Source organism: Capricornis sumatraensis, chromosome 8, assembly GCF_032405125.1.
Source record: "Capricornis sumatraensis isolate serow.1 chromosome 8, serow.2, whole genome shotgun sequence".
Taxonomy (NCBI): Eukaryota; Metazoa; Chordata; class Mammalia; order Artiodactyla; family Bovidae; genus Capricornis; species Capricornis sumatraensis.
The window spans coordinates 97,994,933-98,015,460 of NC_091076.1; the positions used below are offsets into that span (position 1 = coordinate 97,994,933).

General features: G+C 40.2%; 1 protein-coding gene across 1 annotated transcript; it reads right to left on the bottom strand.

Annotated features, from left to right (window-relative positions):
- Positions 1 to 1,997: 1,997 nt before the first annotated feature.
- CCDC47 (coiled-coil domain containing 47) lies at positions 1,998 to 20,256 on the bottom strand. Its single transcript, XM_068976832.1, has 13 exons — positions 20,095 to 20,256; positions 14,673 to 14,941; positions 14,137 to 14,244; positions 13,455 to 13,629; positions 11,758 to 11,879; positions 11,404 to 11,469; positions 9,530 to 9,631; positions 9,217 to 9,327; positions 8,230 to 8,315; positions 6,874 to 6,932; positions 6,467 to 6,576; positions 6,067 to 6,234; positions 1,998 to 3,192 (listed from the first exon to the last, which is right to left on the bottom strand). Exons 2-13 carry the CDS (start codon positions 14,934 to 14,936, stop codon positions 3,112 to 3,114), a joined length of 1,452 nt encoding a protein of 483 aa, XP_068832933.1. The 5' UTR covers positions 14,937 to 14,941; positions 20,095 to 20,256; the 3' UTR covers positions 1,998 to 3,111.
- Between the last annotated feature and the right edge of the window lie 272 nt (positions 20,257 to 20,528).

Below are 20,528 nucleotides of genomic sequence, written 5' to 3' on the forward strand. Positions count from 1 at the left end.
GACGGTAGCCTACCAGGCTCCTCTGTCCATGGGATTTTCCAGGCAATAGCACTGGAGTGGATTGCCATTTAAAAAAACATAAAACTTTTTTCTGAAATTTGTATCATTTCTCAGGTCACTGCTGAGATGATGACATTCAACTTGCACAAAGACAAAACCATCACACTTATCCAAATGCAAGTAAGTATATCTTTGGCCCATCACCAAATTTCAGAAACTAAGAAAAGCAGTATTTTTCACTATTGTTTTAGCAGTCTGTAATAGAAGCCACTCTTACGAGTATAACTGTCTCCTCTCTCTCATCTCTTTTCAAATTATTTAAAATGAGTAGAGGCCAGAACTTAAAGAAGCTGGAATGATAAAGTACAGTATTTCGTCCCTTGCACTAAAACCAATAGGTCCCTGTACAACACTGGTCTAAATAATTTTCTTATTTCCAATTCCTATTGGATGGGTGGAATGAGAATACCAATTGTCCCATTTAAACAAAAGTTTCACATTGGTGCCTGACAAGGAAAGCTTCTATCATTAAGGAAACAGAATTGTAAACTACCCGCCCCCCACCCCAAATAAACTCTGTCATGTTTTGTGTAGACACACATGTTATATCTCTAAGTTAGAGAACTCTGAAAGGATCTGCTTGGTTTCCACTGACAGAAAGAAAAGCAAAACAGAATAAAGCAAAAATACACCACTTGGAGAATAAACCTAGATGATACACTTTTATAGTGCTATCATTTACAGGAGAATTTTGCATGTATTACCTCTTGGTGTTGATCTACATGTGAGGCAGGTAGAGAAAATAATTACTATCCTTACTTTGTAGAAGGAAGAACGAGACTCAAAGAGGTTAGTGACTTACCCAAAGTCAAAGGATTAGTAACTGGTTTTGCTGGCACTAAAACCCAAGTCTTTATCTTCCAGTCCAGCACTTGTTGTGGTACTGCTAAATGCCCAGGCAATGCAGACAAGACTGGAAGGCTTAGTGGTTTTCTAACATGTGACAGTCAACAACATTCTCCTTTCTTTGTCCTCTCAGTCACAGGAGAGACAATGGTGTCTTAACTTTAGTGGGAGACTTTGGGGGAGAAGCCTATTAATAGGGCTCTAAAAATAGAAAACATTCTATAAACAACTGGTGGGAATTAGGAGGGGGGTCCAGTGGTTAGGACTCCATGCTCTTGCTGCCAAGGGCATGGGTCTGATTCTCAGTTGGGGAACTAAGATCCTGCAAACCGTGTAGCAAGGCCAAGAAACAAAACCAACTCCAAAACCAAAACCTGCTAACAATTATAGGGAAGCCTGGTGTGCTGCAGTCCAGGGAATCACAAAGAGCTGGACACGAATTAGCAACTAAACAACAAAAGGATTATTGTCAGTGCCAACTCTTAAGGGAAAAGCATTTCAGTGCTGACTTTTACTGAACAAGAAGGACATTCCTATGGGCTTATACTCTTGTAGGGAAACCCCAGAAAAGTAAAGGCGGCACTCTGAGACTTTTGTCAATTAGTTTAATATATGTCCATAGGTAGTTCATATTAATGCTTAAATTACAAAATTAGCTGCCATGGTCCAAATGTGTGGAACTTTAAGAAAGCTTTTATTAATCAAAAGATAGCTAAGCATATCAACTTTGATTTCTAAAACGCAGGTTAAAGGTTTGTAAAACAAGGCTAATTTGAGAATTATATAGCATTAAGTAATTCAACTTTATCTTATTTTTGTTATCTTTAATAACTTAATTTCATGAACTGTTAAAAAAAATATTTCATTTGCATCTCCCAGCTTACACATTTCTGCACTGACCTAGAGAAAAACCCATGTGGAGAGTTTCCATGCAGTTAAAAAGGCAGCAGCACATGCTGTTTTCACAGCAACTTGTTATTGCCTCGGAACACACTGGCACATACAGCATCAACAAAAAATACCCACCCACCCCTCTCCCACAAAAAACCCAACCCTTTCCCAGCCCCAGCAAAAATTACCTGGTACAAGCAGTGACTTAAAAAAATGCTTTCTCAGTAGGAAGCATTTATAAAATGCAGAGATCTGAACAAGCTAAATGCTCGTGCAGAACAGATGGGCCTCTCCCCCAAGAGTTCCTTCCTCGAGGCAGGAAGAACTCTCTGTAGTTTAGGAAAGCTCATGTTAAAAAGTATGCATATTCATGGCTACTTCTTTGAATATACCCAGCCTCAACTGTGGAAGAGATAAAAGCAGGAGAAGCACAGGGCCACAGCCATAACAAGAGTACAGAGCTTCTCCATGAACATCCGACAGGCTGCAGCAACCAAGGAGAACGTTTGTTGACTTCACGCAGACCACTGATCTCACCGAGGCGAAGCAGGTAATTTTTCATGCATTTGTTACTCAAGAAAACATACAGCCACTTAAAATACAGCATTCACATTGTCATGAGCTCATTGTATCAGGTAAGGAGAAAACCGTGCTCCTAATTCTTCCTATCCTAGAAGTTTCCATGTACACGTACGTATCCTAAAGCCTACAGATATCCTAGATACTGTCATAAGCACCTCCCACCTATAAACATATACTGAACTAGACTGCTGAGTCCCTGAAATTTCAATACCACATACAGTGTTCTAAATTTTATTTTTTTTCACAAGTTTAATGTAGACACAGAAGAGAACACCAAGAAATGTTTATTGTGTAATTCCAATTGTTATTTGTGGAATTGTGGTTTATAGTCAATCTTCATTGCCATTTCAACTGCCTAGCTTAAACAAAAAAGCAACAATCTAATGATATATCTATAAATTTCATGATATTTCTTCAAACATCAAGCACTAAAAGTACTGATGATTCATGTTGTAATTTTAAAATGTTTTAAAACTACACAGATTTCATATATCATTCCTTTTATAAAATAGTCAAAATAATTTGATTATCTGGAAGAAAATGAGTGAAATAGACTCCTTCCAATGTATCTATAACCTTTGTAAAACTCCAAGCCAAAACAGAACAGGTGATGAAATAAGGAAACTCTCAGTCACTGGGAAACTTTAAGATGAGAAATGAACTGGTAGCTTTTGTTTCCTGTGAATTTTGAACTTAAAGGTGGCATTAGGACTTAGTTCTCTGGGATGGCTATTACATGGCTTTCACTTTGATTTGTTTCATCTTCATTTGCTTCTTCTCCAATTTCTTTTGCTCACGCCTCAAAGCAGCTTCCTAAAGAGAAAGAGGGAATCCAAACTAAGATTTAAGTACTTGTTAAAAAAAAAAAAAATCAGAACTGAATACTGCCTATACTGTTTAGGCTAACACCACAAATAACATTTCAGAAGATAGTTATAAGAATTGCTAATATGTATGTTGGTTAATGAAAACTAACTTGAAGTAAAGGTAACTAAAATCTTTAGAGCGAAATTAGACAGTTATTTTGATTTTTCCCAAATACAAGAAACAGTAGCCCAACTTTCATCATAACATATGTATCTGCAAAGGATTTGTATGTCAGTTCAAAAAACCTTAAGACCTTGTTTGATCAGGTTATTAATTATAAATCTCTTATTAGCATAGCCTTTACACCCAAGCCCAACACCTTTCAATCAATAATGTCTGATTGAGAATTTTTATCACATTTTTATTTAGGAATTAGGAGTCTGCTTGAGCGTGTGCTCAGTCACTTCAGTCGTGTCTGACTCTTTGTGACCCCATGGACTGTAGCCTGCCGGGCTCTTCTGTCCATGAGAGTTCCTAGGCAAGAATATTGGAGTGTGCCGCCATGCCCTTCTCCAGGGAGTTGTCCTGACCAGGGACTGAACCACTATCTCTGGAGTCTCCTGCACTGGCAGGTAGGCTCTTTACCACCAGCGCCACCTGGGAAGTCCCAATATCTGTGTATATGTTTCTCTACATTTTTCAAATTAAATATGGAACAAAACAAAACAAGCAAAGCTCCACCAGCAGTGGCAAAAAAGTCAAGATCATATGTATACATGAGCCATTCAAGCCAGAAATTCATTACAGAATTTTTTTTGGGGGGGGGGAAGGGGGTAAGCTCCTTTCCCATTTAATTCATTGGATCTTCTCATAAGATAACTAGGCCTAGATATTACAAAGTGGTGGTTCTAAAAAAAATACATGGTTTATACCTACAAGCAACTTACAATCTGACTTAAGTTCTGGGCCCCCCTTTTTCTTAAGCCTATTAATAGTTTCAAACCCTAGAAATATTTGGAGAACTTTTTTTTTTTTCATAGAAAAATGAAAGGCATTATCTATTAATGAGTCCATGTAGATTCTTCCTGTGTATCTATTAAAAAGCCAATTATATTTATAAAGAAGATTGCACAAACACAGAGCTCTATGTTCAGGCGAAAAATATCCATCAACTAAACCAAACCAAATCAAACAAAAAATGATAATAGGTAGGATGAGAGGAGGCCTGTGGTATTCTGGTTACTTCGCTCAATGGCATGACTCTTCTTGGCAACTAAAGTACCATACGAGGGCTCACTTTTTCTTAGCAGCTTGCCTCCTCCACTTCCAAGTATTTTCTTCAATCCTTGAGGTTATTCTCATTAAAATTTGCATTTCTCAGTACTCTGTTTTTCTCTTTCTTTGACTAGCATTTATAAGGTTTAAAATTTTACAGCTGGACTATGGCATCTTAATTCACAAAATATGAGAACATGCTAATGTTTGAAACACAACATTCCACAACCTAAAAACAGACGTTTCTCCAAAGAGGACATAAGATGGCCAATAAATACATGAAAAGATACCCAACATCACTCATTATTAGAGAAATGCAAACAAAACCACAGTGACGCATCACCTCACACTGGTCAAAATGGCCATCATGAAAAAATCTACAGACAATAAACGCTGGAGAGGGTGTGGAGAAAAGGGAACCCTCACGTACTGGTGGTGGGAATGTAGAATGATACAGTCACTATGGAGAACAGTATGCAGATTCCTCAAAAATCTAGGAATAAAACCACCATATGACCCAGCAATCCCACTACTGGGCATATACCCTGAGAAAACCATAACTGAAAAAAAAAAAAATATGTACCCCAATGTTCATTGCAGCAGTATTTACAATAGCTAGTACATGGAAGCAACCTAGATGTCCATTAACAGATGAATGGATAAAGAAATTATGGGACATATATACAATGGAGTATTACTCAGCCATAAAAAGGAAAGCATTTGAGTCAGTTCTAGTGAGGTGGATGAACCTAGAGCCTGTTATACAGACAGAAGTCAGAAAAAAAAAGAATTTCATATATTAACACACATGTATGGAATCTAGAAATATAGTACTGACAAACCTATTTTCAGGGCTGGAATAGAGACACAGACACAGAGAACAGGCCGTGGACACAGCAGGGTAAGGAGAGGGTGGGGCAAATTCAGAGAGTAACCCTGAAACACATGCATTATCGCATGTAAACCAGGCAGCTAGTGGAGAGTCGCTGTATAACACAGGGCGCTGAGGGGGGCACTGTGACATCCTGGAGGGGTGCGACGGGGTGATGGAGGCTCAAGAGGGAGGGGACACACGGATACTTCTGGCTGATTTGTGGTGTTGTATGGAAGAAGCCAACATGATATTGTAAAACAATTATCCTCCAATTAAACATAAATTTTTTAAAAATCCTAAAACAAAAGCAACTCTTAAGTTTGAGATTCTAACTGTGTACAAAATAAAAAAATACAAAGAAAAATATTAGAATTCTCTAATCTATAATCAAAATAGAAATTTTATAAAACAAGTTTATTTGGACCATAGGTCCATGTGTTGGCTTGGCCTAATTTCTTTCTACCTCAGTACGTGTTTGGCCTGAAAGATGATAGTGGAACTTTCAGAAAGGGCTTGTGCTGGGAACAGAATAATTCGTATCATTCACCAGGATCGAGACTCAATCTAACACGGTTTGAACAGGGAAGATTATTCCTCCTTTTTTTAAATATTGCTAACTGTCCCAAATGTTGAGAAAATGCTAAGCCTGTGCACATTCCTACACAGAATTACATTTCACAGCCAAGATGGCACCAAGGTTTTACCCCAGCGATAAGAAAAGTCTGTCTTACCTCCAGCCTGCGCTGCTTCTCGGGATCCTCCTCATTCATGATTCGCTCCTTCTCGGCTCTTTTCTTCTCCTCCCGCCGGGACTGGGCTGCTTCCTGCCTCTGCACGTGTGTCAGCTTCAAGAAGTTCTCCTCCACTCGAGCTCGGTTCTTGTCTGCTTTTTGTTTGCCCTTTCCCCAGGAAACAAAGCAATTCATCAGAAATCCATTTCAGTCCAGCAGAAACAAAATCCCATGCAGTATTCTTTCATAAAACCACTCCCACCGAGCAGTTTCAAGCCAGCTAGCAAAGATAAAATCACTGAAATAAGCAAAAGATGACCCCCTCCTCCCTGCTGCCCCCCAACAGTGGGAGAGAAACAACAAAAAGAGGCTCCAACTTAAAATAAAAATAAAGTCTTACTTCTCTGTTGAGTCGGAACTTTTTGGCTTTATCAATAGAATAAATCACCATGTTCATCAGGGGTAGTAAAGCCTCCATATCCTTTGGGTAAGTGTTACCTGAGCCAGGCACTGGAAAACAAAACCATTTTCCTTTTGAGTTAATGGCAGCATTCAGACTTCTGGTATTAACTTTTTCTTTTTACATTAATAGGCTCCTTTCTCCAAGTTTCTTAGACAGCTAAAATGCAGCAGCAAATAGAAATTAAAATATATACAAGGATCTCTTATTGAAGAAACCTAATAACCAAGATGCTGGTATGGGGTTAGTTTTATTGTAGTTTTTTATTGCTATCTTTTAGAAAGAAGCCATATTCTCTGTAAGATCATCTCACAGAAAACAAAGAACTTAGGAAGCAGAACACTTACCATTAAATGTAAACAATAGTGTCCTCTTAGTATCAGGCAGCTTTAAAGGCTGACCCTCCCTGTCATAAAAGAAAAGGCTATTTAGAAAGAACATAAGAGAGAGACTTTCCATGCACATAAGTCACACAGTTCACTTAGATGAACAGATACCTGCAAATAATCAGCACAGTATTTGTCTTGGCATCCCCAAGTCAAATATAATCTCAGAGCCTGAAGGAGCTTTACAGGTCATCTGGTCCTCTTGTCTATCTGATGGATGCCTTCCCAAGTGATCTTTATTCTATCCTTGAACACCTCCAGTGATGTCCCCTCCAGGCAGGATATATTTCATCTCACCTGGGGAGCCAGAAATGAGCCTATATTTAAGTATGAGGCCCATATTTTAAAACCTTTTTATTTTGATGGATTTTAAGTTTTATTTCCAACTCTTTATCTTCCTATAATGAAGGCTATTTTTTTGAGTCAGGATCAGAATAAATTTAGAAATAATCTACTGTAGCATATAATAATTCATTTCTGACTCACCGAAGATTCCTCTTGTAATCTTTGACTTTCAACCTTCCATACCCCCACCCCATATAAGATGCTCCATGAATCCACAATGTGATACTTTGCCCACAGTATTATTACTGAGTTGAGCAAGGTAAGGATGATGTAATACTATCTAGAGGCATAAGCAATTTTGATTATCTTCGTGATTTTGATACAAAACTAAAATCCAAACTGGCTTTTTTAACGGTACTCAACTCCACAGTCCTTAGCCAAAAATTTAGGTCAGAACCAATTCTACACCAAGGGTAAACTTAAATGTGCTCTCCTGAGACCAGATGTGAAATCAAACATCAAATTTAAGTCCTGAATATGTATGTCTGAACAATGTTTTTATAAAGCCAGAAACTTTACAAGCATTAAAGGTGTCTGATAATATACTAGAAAGAATATAGTCACTCAACCATTAAAGAAGGAAGCCAGGAAAGGCCATGAATTACAAAATGCTTACATTTGCAATCAATCAAACACAAGTCAGACATCACAGATTCACATCATAAATTAAGAAAAAAACAAAACACCCTAGACTGTAAAAGACAAAGATTGCTAGTTGTATTTTCTTAGTACCAGCCAGTCTGTAAGACTCCCCTTTATCTCACTGAGTGGGTGGTGCGTACGTGCAGTGACACATGCAGACAGAGGGGGCTTATTCGATTGTTTCCCATAGGTTTTCAATTACCTTCACGATGCATACAGTCAAAGCAAGGAAAACTCATTTGGGAAGGGTAATTGCAGAAGCACCTTGCAGGTATTTCAACACAGAAAGCTAGCGAAGAAAACTGATCAATATTTTTATCTCATACGTACTCTTGCAGAATTTTTGGACCAGAGAACTGGTCTGAAAAATGAATGGATTCAATCTTGTCAGCATAGTGTGTAAGAAAGTGAAGCATCTGAAATAAAGAAAAGAAAATTATTTTTTTTTAAAGTAGGCTTGATACAACTCCTTTTCATAAAGATATTCATTCTTTAATCCTCCCTACTTTTGCACGATGTCATGAAGCCTAAAGCTTTACAATGAAACTAGTACCGTTTTTAGTCACACCGGTGATCAAAAGTCTTCCTACTGAGCAACTGAAAATTCATCCAAAATAACATTCAAAATACAAATGAAAAAAGCAACCATACCCCACCCCCCCCAAAAAAAAACAAAGAAAAATACAAATGAAAGCATGAACATAAAATCTAAACTATTTTCAGGGATTCTTCACAACCATACTACCCAGAACTTACATTTAGAACTGTCTTTTAGCTATCTTATATTTTTATGATAGTAAGATGTGCTGCTACCATATATGACCAAGAGAAAAAAAATAGTTTATTTCTTTATTTATTTGGCTGTGTCAAGTCTTAATTGCTGCATGCAGGATCTTTAGTTCTGGCGTGTGGGATCTAGTTCCCTGACCAGGGATTGAAGTCAGGCCCCCTGGGGACTGGGAGCACAAAGTCAGCCACTGGACCACCAGGGAAATCCCTATACCCATTTTCGATTCTAACTGAAACTTTAAAAAAAAAAAGTACTAAATGACACAGTGATAAGGATGAAAGTTGTAGTTCTTTTCCAAAAAGCCTGAATGCCATTAGCAATCCTAGGGACAACTGATTCTTGGTTTAGAGAGAACTTCTGGGCTAATAAAATTGCCTTTTTGACAAGTGAGTCTAGTGTTTAAGGAAGGTATTTTAATGGTTGTGTGGGAAAGGAAGATAAAATGGTGAATTTGTACAGTGTAACTTTCAGGGAGACTGCCCTGCACATGGCCAAGGTCTACAAATGTATGTTTCTATTGTCTTTACCTTTGTGTCCATCATTCCATCTGTGACTTCTCCCATCTCTGACAGGATGGCCAAGGAGTCAGGCAGTCCATACTTCGCTCCTGACTTGGGTTTGTCACTACAAAACTCACTCTAGAGGAAAAAGCAGTTGAAAGTAAGACACAATATTTTATTATGCACAGGAACTTCTTTTCTCAAGAGAATAGGTACTGACCTGTTTCAAAGTGATACAACTGGTCAAGTCATATAATTATCTTATGCCCTGAAGTTGAACTTTTATGTAATAAAGGACACCGTTTCTACATATTGTTTGAGTTAGAAGAACCCGACATACCAGATCTTGCATCTCTTTCTGTAGTCGCACCAAGGCTTTCCGAGTACCAACAGCAAACACGTAGGTATCCATGTCTTCATCATTCATAGTTACTTTTATTTGCTTAAAAAACAAAAAACAAAAACAACCCTCACCTATTAGGTTCTAAGAGAGCCTCCAAGATTAATGCCGACTGCCACATCCTCCCTGTGAACATGAGCAGGACTTGGGAACGTGGTATTATTGCTCCCATGATATTGTGTTACTTGGAAGATGGTCCCTAATCAGCTGACTGAGTTAATCAAAAGGGACACCGCCCCCCACCCCAGGTGGACTGACATAACCAAGGGAGTCCTCAGAAGGGACTGGGCCCTACTTAAAGAAAGAGTCAAAGCGTGAAACGGCAATGGAGCGGGACAGGGAGGTGGAGGGGAGGGAGGGGTAGGAGTCGGACGGACCACACGGCAAGTGCCTAAGAAAGGCCTCGAGGAGCTAAGAATGGTTCCCAGCAACAACTAGCAGGAAAATGGGAACCTACAACCACAGGGAGCTGAATTCTGCCAAAGCCTGAATGGCCCTGGGAAGAGGGGCCTAAGCTCCAGATGCAAGGCAGCTCTGTGCATTACCCCACCCCCATACCTTGCCCCACGCCTCTCTTCCATTTGGCTGTTCCTGAACTTCATCCTTTACAATAAACTGGTAAGTGTAAAGTGTTTTCTGGAGTTCTGTGAGCTATTCTGGCAAATTATTGACTCTGAGGGAAAGGCTGTGGGAACTCTATAGATTTACAGCTGGGCAATCAGATGTCTGGTGGCCTGGGACCTATGAAGTGTGGGCAATCTTGTGGGTCTGAGACCTTTAACTTGTAGGTCTGGCACTAACTCCAGGCAGACAGTATCAGAACTGAACTGAATTGCTGGCCACCCCGCTGGCATCCGGAGAGTCAGAGAACCGGTTGCTAGCCCTGGAAGCCAGCAACTCCCCAGAAGCAAGTTACACAGTTTTTAATGCTCTACCCTGGACCAGAGAGAGAGAGTTATAAGCCTGGAGAGTCTGGTATGATAAAACATGGTTCCGTTTCTTTTATTAACTCTTCAAAAGTTTAGCTCAAAATATACCAGTATATATAAGGATGAAGGAAATGTTAACAGAAGGAGATATGGCAAAGATCTGACAAGATGCCAGCTGCTAAAGAAAAGGTTTTCTACCCTTTGATCACTGAGGGGAAACTACACAAAGTAACATCTTAAGCAGAACTGTCCTGATAAAAGGGCTTAAAAATACAAAGAACTTCTTGTTTGCTGAGGTTGTTTATCATTGCAGGGGGAAAAATAAAAAAACAAAACCAACAAAAAACGGTAAAAGGCTGCCTGGCTCAGAGGAAAAGCAAAGATTAAATCTACCTCAGGAAAGAACTAAAACTGATTACCAGAACACAATAAAGAATAATTTCTATGAAAAAGATGCTGACGATGCAGCAAAACTTCCTCCTTTGAGTTTCAATTGATGAGGCTCTAAAAATGTGTGGATTAAATCATCTGTGGCTGTATTAGAAAAATAATATAAACAAACAGTTTTGCAACACAAAAAAGAGAGCTTTTAAATAACAATTGAGTTTCAGCCAATAAAAATATACAAAATATTGTATATTACTGATACAGCCCTTATTAACCAGATATTATTTGTAGCTCCTGGGTCACCCCCACACCCCCAGTTGCAGCTAGCTGCACATTGAGTGGAACATGATCTGTCCAAACAGAAAATGTTCCATTTTGGAGGGGACAAAGGACACGAGTTGTCACAAAGTCCAAGTATAATCCAGGCAAGAAATGGAACAAGCTCTAAGACATGAAGACGCCAATCTGTACAGAGAAAACCAGGGGACGGATACCTACCACTTGATCACTCACTGGCCTCATCATCCGGGCCAGGACATTCAGTAAGTCCTGCCTCTTGAGGAACTAGAAAACAAGAAAAAAGAAACCCAAGAGAACAATTGCAACTTCTACTTGCTATAAGGAACAGACCTTAGAAGGGAACTCACATGCTTTATGGAATACACGCTACATTAGCCAGTCAGTAAAAAGACAATACTTAGTTATTTGCTTGCATAGCGTGCACGATCTTAGCTCCCTGACCAGGGACTGAACCCAGGCCCCCTGCAGTGGAAGCACAGAGCCCTAACCACCAGACCACCAGGTAATTCCCCAAAGACGATTTTTAGATCTCACTTTAAGTTCCCCACTTACCCTCAGCTGGATAAGCATCCCCTCACAGCACACCCGGCCAGAACACCACAGGTTGTAAATGTGCTCATTCTCCTGGTTCAGCTTTCCTGTGCTGGTGGCTTCCTTGTTGGTTCCATCATCCCCTGGGGGTAAAACCACTTACCATGATCCGTTGGAAATGTTGGGCCTAATCACCACACTTTCTTCTACTCTGACCCCAACATGATGGTAACTTTAGGTGAGCAATACTTTGCTATCTTATAGAACTCTACTTTACACATAGATTACAAGAGATGGGCATTATTCCTTTCACTTCTTATTGTCAACATTCAAAAATTATGGACTCTAGTATTACTTGTGTGTCCTTATCAGTTAATGACATCTAGCTTGGAGTATAAATATCTCAAGAATAGGTACAAAATAGAACAAAGTCAATTTAAGTGTCTGCCAAAAGTTTTTTAAAAAGAAAGAACTAAAACAAAATCTATGTACTAAATAAAAATATTAACTAGTCAGCACTCTCTCATTCTGTCTCTTTTCAGTTAACTTTATCCAAGTTTGCTTTTTCAGCAGCAAAATAAAAGCAGTATTAAGAGTTGTATTTTAGAGCTAGTGTGTGTTAAAGTGTTAAGTCACTCAGTTGTGTCCGACTCTTTGTGACCCCATGGACTGTAGCCCACCAGGCTCCTCTGTCCAAGGAGTTCTCCAGGCAAGAATACTGGAGTGGGTTGCCATTTCCTTCTCCAATTTTAGAACTAGAGAAAGCTAAAATTCTAGTCATTTCCCCTCTTCATTTAATTCATTAAGTGTACCAAAAAATGTATCCAACCTTACAAGGTAAAGCAGACTGATTCACCAAATAAAAACATATCAGAGGAAGTGAAGACATTAAAGGCTGCTTATATTTTTCCTAATTTTCAGGTCAAGAAGTACTGAAAGAGTATACTATTGTGGAAAGCATGGATTTTGGAAGCAGGTAGACTAGGTTCTCCTGGCTGCAACTGAATAGCTTAGACAAGTTTTAACATCTCTGGACTTCAGTTCCCTCTTTAGGAAAATAGAAACTATATCCAAGTGAAAATTTTGTTCTAAAGATTGAATAAGAAACAATTTATGTATGCAAAGCACTCAGGAAACATAGTACACAGTCCCACTAAAGAGCAGAAGAGAGGGAGACTTGCTCACTATCAAAGGGAAACGAAGTGTTTAAAGCCAAACAGAGGTGGGGTGAGTTCACCTCATCCCCTACTCCACACAATGCAGGGCTTCCTCTAAGGCACTCCAGCATACACATCTGCATGCATGCAGGCATGCTAAGTACACCTCTGCAGTGGATCTCAAACCAAAGTGCCAAAAACCTGAAGGAATTCTGAAGGACTTCTAAAAGATGAATTGAAAGAATTTCACAAGCTACCAAAAATGTCAAAACTCTTTGCTGTTGGCTAGATTTTTATCAACTTGTTTTGATAACACTGATTACCTCAATTCTATCGGAAGCTGCATAGCAAATGATGAATAATGAAAGAGGAGAAAACTATTTCATAAATGCAATGTATTCATTACACAAAATCTAACAAAAAAGGGATCCTTGAGAGTGGGGAAAAAAGCATCCTCTTCACAGTGCAGGAAAGCAGTTAGATGCTGATTCTGAGAAGAAGAACCAGTTCTTACTGCGTAGTTTTCCAGCAGGTGGCTAGACCTGCATTAGCTTAACTTACCTACTAAGGTAAAGTTGCTCTCCAAAAGCTCCCTGTGAGTGTTAAACCAGGCCTGAGCAAGGCGACTGTTTTTATTCTTCCCGATGATATAATTCATGATGTAGGCAAGCAGACCAGTCACCATCAAAATCTCTAGATAATAACTCTCCCAACTGTTCTGGAGGTGTGCAGGAACCTGAGGAAGGACAGTCATTCCATTTAACGTTGCCTGAGGCTTTGAAGGACAAAGCTAACTCAAGGGATGAAGGAGAAGGAGACTACCCGTACGTGGAAGTGGACACTTTAGATAACTGTCACTGAATATGGTTATACTTCGAAAAATGGCCCATTTTGGTGTTCTAGGTCATTTTTGGAAAAGATTCTTTAAGGAAATCTGAGGATAATCAAATGAGATGAAAAGCTGGAAACCCCTCTGTATTTATCTTGATTCTGAGCCCCATCCCCCAAATAAACCCAAAGTCTATCCTCTTCATTCCTTGGTAGATAAAACTAGGAAGGCTAACATAAAAACACAGGGATTGCTTCTCTATGTGCACAGTGTTATCAGAGGAACTGATGTCAAACTCTCTCATGGCTCCCAGGATTACATTGATGCCAGCTGCATGTCACTAATTATATTTCTGAGATTAATGACAGCAAGATATTTTGTTTGTCAGTTTCGGATTCAAATCTATATACCTACATCAACAATTGTTATTGGGTCTTTACTTTTGCTAGAAGAAGTATCTGGTTTGTCTTCATAACCTTCAAATTCTTCATCATCATATGGTTCACTCTCGGTATCTCCCTCCTACAAAAACGAGGCACAATCTGTTTCCCTCATAAATGTCACGAGCCATTTTATCTCATTTTTACAGGCGCCATTTGTAGAGGAAAACAGAACATGAAAACAGCAAGCACAGGACACAGAGATATGACATATTTTAAACAAATGACAACTCTCCATGCATTTGAACCCTGGATTCTAAATGACACAACTTCCACCCACCCACACACCAATACACATCTAGCCCACTCCTTCCCTGCTTTCCATAGAGGAGAAAAATACAATTCATTCTTTGTTGAATATAAAAGGTGGCAGCGAACCACAAACATTTAAAAGAGCTCCACCTGCTGAATAAAAATGAACACACAGAGAGTAAAGGTCTCCCTAAGTGCTAGTTACACCATGTCCCATCCTTCTCATTTCCCGAGAAATCAGTGAAAAAGCAGCTTTACCTGGGTATCTGCATCTTCAAAGTCTCCTTCTTGGCTTTCATCCTGCCCTTCCAACTCCACAGTGGTCTCATCTTCATCATCTTCAGTGGTGATCACCCGCTGAGGAGATTCAGTGGCGGAATCTTCCGCAACATCCTCAAATTCAGCAAAGTCATTATCATCATACTCTACGATGTCTTCCTCATCCTCAAAATCATCAAACTTGGCTTCAGAGACACTCCCAAATATCAAAAGGACAACACAGAAAGCATGGAAGCCTTTCATTGCACCTTAAAAATGAGTCAAAAAAAAAAAAAAAAGACAAAACCAAAAAACCCTGAATGGACTGCTTTTCTACATATACTGATCACATTTTGTAAGCTGTTAAAAAATAAATCTAAGATTCTGCCACTTTTCTTATTGAATACTACTCATTTCAGATAGTATTATATAAACAACAATAAGGTGAGGCTCAAGAGGCCTGGGTTCTAGTCTGGGCTCTCTCACTAGTTATCTGTAAAATCTTGGACAAGTCATTTAATTCCTTTAGGTTGCGTTTCCATTTATGCTGTGTATTTAGGAAGCTTTTTTTTTTTTTTGAGTGCCTATAAAAAGTTTTACATAGAAACTGGGAAGAGGAATAATAAAAGAATGAGATGCAACTATTTATTAGTTGTAATAAAAATAATACATAAATAGAAAAGCTCTTCAGCATTAAATCAACTTTATATGTGCAAATCATCATCACCAACAAAGCAAATGTTTAAGACACAAAGTGCTACGCATTATCCTACAGGTTTTACAAAGAGCAACTAATTTAATCCTCTTAACAACCCGCTGAAGGAAGTAGCTTTATTAACAGGCCCATTTCATATAATGAAATCTGACTGGCAACAAAATGTGCCAAATGATATGAAAATATTAAGGATAATGAAATCATCTTACCAAATGTGTAAGGTTTTACAAAAAAGGGGAGTGCATGTGAGACAGAGTTTCAACAGTAGCTAGATTTCAACCACCAAATCTATTCAGGCTGTATTTCTAGCCCTCCTCTCTTTTTATCTAAATACCAGCCCTACATCACCAAACATCTAACAGACACATCCATTTTGATGCCTTACAAACTTTTTCTGTATAGTATAATAAATATCAGGTAGTAAATATCATAGGCTTTGTGGGCCACATACCTATCTCTGTTGCGTATTCTTCTTTAAAAAAAAAAAAAACAAAACCCTTTAAAAATGCAAAAACAGTTCTTAGTTTGCAGACTGTACAGACAGCCTGCCTCTCAGGCTGCATTTTGACCCTGCCCAAAAGTCATCTCAAAATCAACAGGTACTTGAATTTCTCTATTTTGATATTAGTATCAGTCCCATATTTCTAGTTCTTACTTGTTGAAAAGAGCAAGATACCTAATTTCTCATCTTCTTTTCCCTTTGAAATCTAACCAGTCACCAAATTCTGGTGTTTCTTTCTTAAGATTCCCAAAGCCACCATGATAACCGAAGTTATCACCACCTACTCAAGAAGTACAGTATTATTCTAAATGGTCTTCCCTGTCTCAACTCTCTCCCCACTTCTCTCTAAAAACTACCATTATTCTTCTTAGACATGACTATTGTTTTATAAGGATTCAATAACCAATGAAGGCTAACCAGTTCCTGTAGAATAACATAAAAACCCCTCTGGCTTTCACTGCTTTTCATAAAATACTCCTACCAAAGCAAATCAAACATACTGTCAATGAGCACATCACTGTTTCATATGCTATGCCAAGAGAATCTAGCTTTAAGGATATGTGTTACAGCATGACAGGAAAAATCTAAAACTGGTTAAATCATGCATATATACAAAAACAAGCTTACTTTTTGTTCATTAATGAATGAAGTTAGAACCCAAACCATGTTGTTTTAGAAGCAAATACTCAAACAAAAAGGTCTGGAAGGTTACACATACATCTACATACAAAAGAGTAGTTATTATGCATGATAGGAGTATGGGCATTCTGCATGATTTTTCTATTTTTCTAATTTTTCTATGATGTTTTTATAATAAAATGTTCTTTACAAAATAAAAGGATAGTTCTCGCACTCAAGAAAAGGCACTGTAATGTGAGGAACAGCTATAGTATAGAGGCAGGAAGCAGCACATTTTAGAAGTCTGGAATGACAGAACATTGGGTTTGCAGACCCAAATGGGATAAAGGAGGCTAAACAGGCCAGCACAGGCCAGATCTTGATGATGCTGCTGTTTAGTGGCTAAGTTATGTCTGAGTCTCTTGCGACCCCATGGACTGTAGTCCACCAGGCTTTTCCCACCATGGGATTTCCCAGGCAAGAATACTGGAGTGAGTTGTCATTCCCTTTTCCAGGCGATCTTCTAACCTGGGGAATGAACCTGAGTCTCTTGTGTTGGCAGGCCAATTCTTTACCACTGAGCCACCAGGAAAGCCCAAGAACATGATGGTTCTTATTTAAACACCACACTAAGACATGTGGATAATGAGAATCAACTAAAGGATTTAAGTAACAGAGTGCCACAATCAGATCTGCAATGTAACCCTGACAGCTCATACACAATTAGAGAAGGGCACCTGAGGTGGGAAAAACTGGAAGCGGCTGAGACAGACCGAAGATAAAACATGACTGAACTGGCAGTGCTATTGGGAATGAACAAGAAAATACATTTGACAGGTATTTAAAAACTGTATTTGTCAACATAAAGGGACTGAACATAAAGAATGTGGGAAAAGAAGATCCTGGGTGATTCCAAGTTTTGGCTTGATTAACAGCTGGACAAAGTCATCCTTGAGATAAAGAACAACAAAGGAGGGGGAAAAAAATGGGGGGGAGACAATAAATTAAATTTAGTACCAGCTGAAAGGTTTGGAGTATTTTCAAGCAGTATGTTAGATGATTAACATTTCTCTCTTAATTGTCACAATCTCAAAAGGTATTATAACTTACTTTACAAAAGAAGAAAAAGAAGCAGTTTGAAATATAAGCCTGGAGTTCAGGCTATGAGCCTAAATTGGAAATAAGATGGTATGAGAATGGATCAGATCCCCAGGGAGTATGAAGAGTTAGATTAAAAAAAAAAAAAGGCCCAAACATCTTGAAACAAATCATAAAAGCTAAAAGGTGGGCGTAGTAGGGAGAATTAGAATGGGAAACTAAGGGATGGATGGAGAAAAAGAGACTTTGGTTCAAGTGCTATCATGTTACAGAAGCCAAAGGAGAAACACATCTCAGGAAACAGAGGTTGGTTTCAATTGCAGCAGAAAGTTCAAGTAAAATATGGACCAAAAATTTCCAAATGTTAACGAGGAAGTCATGATTGGCAACTGCAAGGAAGTGGTGCAGGATGCAGGGAGCTGAGCACTAAGTGAATGGGTGGCAAAAGGGAGTACAGACTAATCTCTCAAGCTGCTCTGGCATTATGAATATTCTGTATCTCATATTTACAACACCACAAATTCATAAAGGAAATTGGTTCACTATCAAAGACTATTGCCCAATACCCTCCAACTCATGGCTGCTCAAGCAATAGTCTTAGAATCGGACGAAGTTCATAAATTTTGAAAGGCACAAATGATTTGAGAAATGCTACCAAGGAGAGGTCAATAGTCTATCCTTTCCAACATTTGATCTTTGAGGTTAGCACCAGGGGACATTTTACAAGAAAACACAGATGCCTTCTTGACAACAGTCTCGAAGAGGTTTGTGCTGTGTCTCCACACACTCTTCAGCTTCATGGGCAAAAGTGGAAAAAGTATGAAAAGGAGCACCTATGTCGGTGGAGTAAGATTTGCTTTAAAACATCAGCTCTGGGCTTCCCCGGTGGCTCAGTGGTAAAGAATCCACCTGCCAATGCAGGAGACATGGGTTCAATCCCTGATCCGGGAAGGTCCCACATGCCTTGGAGTAACTAAGCCAGTGCAGCACCACTACGGAGCCTGTGATCTAGAGCCTGGGAACTGCAACTACTGAAGACCACAGGTCCTAGAGCCTCTGCTTGGCAACAAAAGAAGCCACTGCAATGAGAAGCCCAAGCACCACGAGCAGAGAAAAGCCCTCCCAGTATCGAAGACCCAGCAGAGCCAAAAATAAATAAATAAATAAAATTAAAAGCAAAACAAAACATCAGCTCTACCATTTGCCAGCTGTATGATCTTGGGCAAACTACTTAAATCCCTGTTTCCCAGGTACAAAAAAGGGAGGTCCATTCACTCCATGCCTCGTAGGGCTACAGTGGATGTGACAGGAGATGGGCGCTTGCCACACGTAAGGCCCTCAATAAATAGCAGTTCCTATTACTTCCTTCCACTGTGCCTTATGAACGCCCTGTAAGATGTAAAAATACTTCATCTTTAGTATTCCCTTTTAGATCCGTGTTTGAAACTTTTTGAAATAGAGAAGCTGTATTACAGGTTAACATTGGCACAGTCAGCCTGACTGCCTGCCTGCCAAAAGGTCTGTGAATTTCCACTTAGAATGTTTACACCACAGAAGCACTTCTAAGATAACTCAGCACTGTAACAGAGCCCCTTTAAGGGTATTTAGGTTAAAATTATCCAAGCCATCTGTGCCTTGGCCTTCAGTCTCAGAAGTCTCTCTGCAGGCACCTGTCAACTCATTTCTCAAATGCACAAACCCTGCCGGAGGAGCAGACCCAAGACTCCCTGGACAGGCCACACCGGAACTGACAAGTCGTGTCTGATTTCTTCTTCTAGCTTATTCCGCCATCTCGGCGGTTGGTTTAGTCGCTAAGTCATGTTCGACTCTTTGCAACCCCATGGACTGTAGCGCCAAGCCCCTCGCCCATTGCATTTCCCAGGCAAGAATACTGGAGTGGGCTGTGGTTGGGTCAGGACTTAAAAACCAAAGATGAGTGTTAAGTGTGGAAATCATTCCTTGTTGGCATTTTAGAGTGGGCCTTTCTGACAATGGCCAGACTCTAAAGCTTCTGGAGATCATGGAGACATTCCAGCCTGTCTCCTTCCACACGCTGGATAAAAATGTCTTATGTTAGAAACCTGCGGAGAAGATTCACCACCGAGGTTGCTGCTTCTGTCTGTCAAACCAGCTGGGTCTAATCTCTCCCCAACGCGGAGAATTAGTTCTCTGCGCCATTATTCTTGCTGCACGCTCCAACTTTGCTCTGCGGGTTGGCATTTGCTCAGAGTTCTGGAAGTTGCCCAAAACCGTTAAAGTCACCCCGAAGAGAACTCCCAACAGAAAACAGGGATTTGGGGTGGACAAAGTTTGGTATGTTCTTAAGAAAAAAGGGAAAGGCGAGAAGGCGCGAGGATCGAAGCATGTCACCAAAAGGCTGGACTTAGGGGCTGGACTGGGAATAGGGACCCGGGTAGGCCACGCAACTCAGCGTCACCGCTCGGCCCGGCCAGGCCCCACCGACCAGCGCGTCACGGCCCGCGCCCTACCTGCACTGGGGGCTAGAACCCGGCCCACTGCTCCTGCGGCCGCCGCCTCTATCCCGCTAGCCTCTGGTCCCGGCCACCGCCTGCAGGGTCAACGCGGTTTCACTGCCCCGACGCCTCTAGGACACAGCCTGACCAGGCAGCTCAGTCACGCCGCGCCACTCTTCACGTAGCCTCCGCTAGCCGTTACGTAGAATGCGTGAGGCCTGCCCGCGCCTGCGCGCGGCACGGGGCCGGGACACAGCCCTGGGGAGTACGCGAAACCGCCTGCTCCCCCGCCCAGATGAGGCGAGGTGGGGGGCCGGGAGAATTACATAAGCACCGCCCCTGGGCTGGAGCTGCCGGCGCCTATCCCAGTGCTCTCCGCTAGGGTTCAGTCTAGTTGTCATCACGCTGAACCCGTGCTCCGGAAGTTAAAAGTCACCATGCTCTACAAG